The following is a 4223-nucleotide window of genomic DNA, read 5'->3' as shown; positions in this document are numbered from 1 at the left end:
CAACATTTTTGTAGACATTATTTTTGAGAATTTTGTTTTGGAATCTTCCAATTGGTTTGTTTCTAGAAAGAGAAGACTTATAGTCAACTCGGTTTCGTGCTTACAACACCGTTTACCGGCCAGTTCTTTGTAAATCTTTGTTTTTCTAGCATTTTGTTGGCTCATATATAATTCAGTCTTTCCAAAAAAAAAATAATAAACAAATACGAAAAAAAACAAGATTAACAAGACTTTGTTGATTTCAAATATTTTATTTGTTATGCTTAGGTAGTGGGGTATGCATTCAACTTTCTTGGGACCGACCTCATCTCTAAACACAATTTTGCACCTCTAAAATGGCTATAAATAAGAGTTGGTGACGAAGTAAGAGAAGTATTACTAAGAAAGGCGAAATGGAATCATCTACGTATGTCATATTGGTGCTTTCATATTGTTTTCTCTTCTCTTTGGTTGTTGCAAGAAACGAAAATGCTTTGGAGAGAAGTGAAGATCAAATAGAAGCCATATCCCATCATTATCATACACTCAAATTAAGCACTTTCATATCATCAGCTGTATGTAACCCTTCCACTAATGGTTAGTTTTCCTTAGATACCTTTTCCTCTTCCTGGATATAATTTACTAGTTATCATCTATTTTTAAGCTCTTCATGTGTATCGAGTTTCCTTTATTCACGAGTAATGGGTCAATCGTTTTATATATCAGTTGATCAACTAAATTCGTCAATATATAATTTAATATTTATGGTTAATTAGATTTCATAATAGTACTAAAATATCGTAATTATATGGCGAATATGACATTGGCATTAGCCGACGAAGACAAATTTGTGGTAACGATACCCTTGATAAATTTTATTTTATTTAAATTTCTTGAACAAGTGGCTTAGAACTAAACAAAAACATGGTTTGAAATTTCTTTTAAAATATTTTTGCTTTATTTAGATAAACCGCTTCAATTAAAAACCAATTAAATATGGTATTATATTGTTATATTACCTCCTACTCTCATAGCCTAGGTTAATATCTTACCTTATTCTTTTTACTATATTACCTCATACTCTCATAGTCTAATTTAATATGTACATAATGTGTCAATGAGTTAAAGCCGAAAAAAATCCTACTTAACGAATTAAACAATAACCTTTTACCTAATTTTATTTTTTTCTTCTTTCGCAATAAACAACTGTCACTTCAAAATTTGTAAATTTATTAAAAATTATAAATTTGGTTAAAGTTAAGGACTACTATGAAATTTATTTTTTCAATTATAATGGTACAATGGTAATCTTAAGGGTGAATATTTTTCGGGGACCGGAATGGTAATTTCAGGCACCCATGAACTAGAAAACATATTTTTTGTAAAAATCCGTCCTATATGTCGCTTGAAAATTATTTTTATCTTTCATTAAAACAGTACTCAACCTTTAACTCTATCACACTTTTTTTTAATAATTTATTTCTAGTTCCGTTCTCGCACTTAAATTTACCAAACCATAATAACAATTAAAAAAAAAAATAAGTGTATACTAATACATCAAATGCACATGTTGGAGTTGGAGTTCAAAAAAAATGCAAATGTTAGACCATTGGCGGGGAAGTGCTGATGATATGACGCTATGGTAAGTACATATTTTAACTTTTTTTTTTTTTTTGAAAGGGAAAGAGTTTTGTAGAAGAAAGCTACAATAAGATACACTTTAACATAGGAAAGATCTTTAGTTGTTGCTAACAAAATATTTCATTTATAGCACTAGAAATTAATAAAAACTAAGCTGTTGCTAAATTACTTACAGTTATAAACCAAAGATTAAATGTTTGAAATATAAATTTCATGCTAACTATGCAAAACTATCAGTCTTTAATGAGTAAATATTACACATATTCATACACAACCTAAGCAAAATTGAATCACAAAATACCATACGTGCTAATCTAGCCACGTATCACAACTTTACCTAAGTCAATACTTTCATGCTAATCATATCTAAAAATTTTACGAGATAATGCATATTCAATGTGGATATAAACTACTATTTGATAATAATCACGGAATTAATTAATAAGATCAAAATTCATGAACTAGGTGAGAAGAGAAAGGGGTCTTTACAAATGGTTCACAAACATGGACCATGTTCCAAGTTCAATGAAGACATGATGAAATCCTTGACTTTAGACGAAATCTTCTCTCGTGATCAGTCAAGAGTTGACTCAATCCTCAACAAAGTGAGAAAAGAAATCCAAGGGTCGAAAACCACTCTCCCTGCAAAATCCGGCAGCTCAATCGGAACCCTAAACTACATAGTGACTATCGGACTGGGCACCCCAAAGAAAGATTTTACACTCGCTTTTGACACAGGAAGCGATCTAACATGGACACAATGTCAACCATGTGCTGGATCCTGCTATAGCCAACAAGATCCAATATTTCAACCTTCCACATCTTCTACATATTCCAACATCTCTTGCAGTTCGTCCGAGTGTGCACAACTAGATTTAGCCCGTTGCAGCTCATCCACATGTGTCTACCGCGTCGGATATGGAGACGGATCTTTCACTATTGGATTCTTCGCAAAAGATAAGCTCACACTGACTTCGGAAGATGTAATTGATGATTTCTTCTTTGGATGTGGCCAAGACAACGAAGGACTCTTTGTAGGTGTTGCTGGGCTCTTCGGACTTGGTAGGGATAAGCTCTCTTTTGTGTCGCAGTCTGCTGACAAATATGGGAAAGTTTTCTCCTATTGTCTCCCATCAATAGATAGCTCTAGTGGTTTCTTAATGTTTGGAAGTAGCGGAATTGGTAGCAATGTTGTTTACACGCCACTCTCTGCTTCGCAAGATAACTCTTTTTATGGTCTTGATCTTGAAGCTATATATGTTAAAGGAAACAAACTAGAAATAAATCCGACTGTTTTTACGACATCAGGCATGATCATAGACTCGGGAACTATCATCACAAGGCTCCCACCTACGGCTTACTCGGCTCTAAGTGAGGCATTTCAAGCGGAAATGACGCAATACCCTTTGACCCAAGGACCGAGTCTATTTGATACATGTTATGATTTTAGCAACTATGAAAATATCACAATACCCAAGATAAGTGTGGTTTGGAGTGGGAATGTAAACGTTGAAATTCCACCTCAAGGGATACTTATTCCAGTTAGCAATGAAGTGTATTGCCTTGCTTTTGCTGCGAATCAGGATGATTCTGATATTGGTGTATTTGGGAATACGCAGCAACAGACGTTGGAGGTTGTGTATGATGTGACTGCCGGAAGGATCGGATTTGGCCCTGGAGGATGTTCTTAAACACAAGTGATGAAAATAATTTACAATGGTACATGGTTGTAATAAAGGATTTAAATATCAATTTAGCAAGAAGACTGATAATATAAGGTATGTATGATGTATGTTTATCGATTACCACTTTTTTATATTAAGAACTATGCAATTAAATGTATGTTGTCCATTGCAAGAAGATTCACGACGAATAGTTGTCAACATTATATACATTTCTGTTCTTTTTCTTTTTCTTTTTTTTTTTTGAAATGGGAAACTATTTATAAACCTTTTCTTAAATATTTTTAAAAGACTTGAACCTATAACCTCTTATTTGAAAGCATCATTCCTTAATCAATTAAATAAAAAAATGATGATAATTGTGTAACCAAAACAAGGAGTATAGTATGTATTAATGATGCACCTAACCCTAATGCTTATAAACATCAATCATGTTTGATGTTTATTGTAGATAGCTTATTACTCAGCTATGATACTTTATGTATGTTCCTAAAAGATATTTATGAATGCATTAATAAATATTCGTGTGTGTGGATCATTATAAATCATAGTGTAGATATTTGATCAATCTATTTCTTTCTGATGAGAACCATCCAACTTATGTTTGAACCATTCAAGTTCAAAAGAAGGAGGCTTATACTTATTGAATGTGTATTTTTATGTTTATATGTATGCATATGTATGTGCATATATATATATATATATATATATATATATATATATATATATATATATATATATATGTGTGTGTGTGTGTGTGTGTGTGTGTGTGTAAACGTACAACATTAAAAAGCAGAAATAGCTATAACCGAGTGGTCAAGGCATTGACCTTTTTTGTTGGATGTGGTGAGATCAAATCTCATCAGCCGTCTTTCCCTTTCTCTAACTTATTTTAGGTGAAGTCATTTAGTTAGTGTGGCT

General features: G+C 32.4%; 1 protein-coding gene across 2 annotated transcripts; it reads left to right on the top strand.

Annotated features, from left to right (window-relative positions):
* The first annotated feature begins 367 nt into the window (after positions 1-367).
* LOC111915053 (aspartyl protease family protein At5g10770) lies at positions 368-3462 on the top strand. 2 transcript variants are annotated; one of them, XM_023910755.3, is made up of 2 exons: positions 368-576; positions 2086-3462. In XM_023910755.3, exons 1-2 carry the CDS (start codon positions 393-395, stop codon positions 3309-3311), a joined length of 1410 nt encoding a protein of 469 aa, XP_023766523.1. In that variant the 5' UTR covers positions 368-392; the 3' UTR covers positions 3312-3462. The 2 variants fall into 2 exon arrangements, with proteins under 2 accessions (XP_023766523.1, XP_023766524.1); XM_023910756.3 differs by lacking the exon at positions 368-576 and adding an exon at positions 601-1621.
* Positions 3463-4223: the final 761 nt, after the last annotated feature.

The sequence above is a fragment of the Lactuca sativa genome, chromosome 9 (assembly GCF_002870075.4).
Source record: "Lactuca sativa cultivar Salinas chromosome 9, Lsat_Salinas_v11, whole genome shotgun sequence".
Classification (NCBI taxonomy): domain Eukaryota; kingdom Viridiplantae; phylum Streptophyta; class Magnoliopsida; order Asterales; family Asteraceae; genus Lactuca; species Lactuca sativa.
This window is presented reverse-complemented; position numbering and strand designations above follow the sequence as displayed.

What these genes read in the sequence shown, in the direction of transcription:
- LOC111915053 (XM_023910755.3), top strand. Translation starts at nt 393, where the DNA reads ATGGAATCATCTACGTATGTCATATTGGTGCTTTCATATTGTTTTCTC. An exon ending in ATGTAACCCTTCCACTAATG is followed by an intron (nt 577 to 2,085) that starts GTTAGTTTTCCT and finishes TTCATGAACTAG; the next exon opens with GTGAGAAGAGAAAGGGGTCT.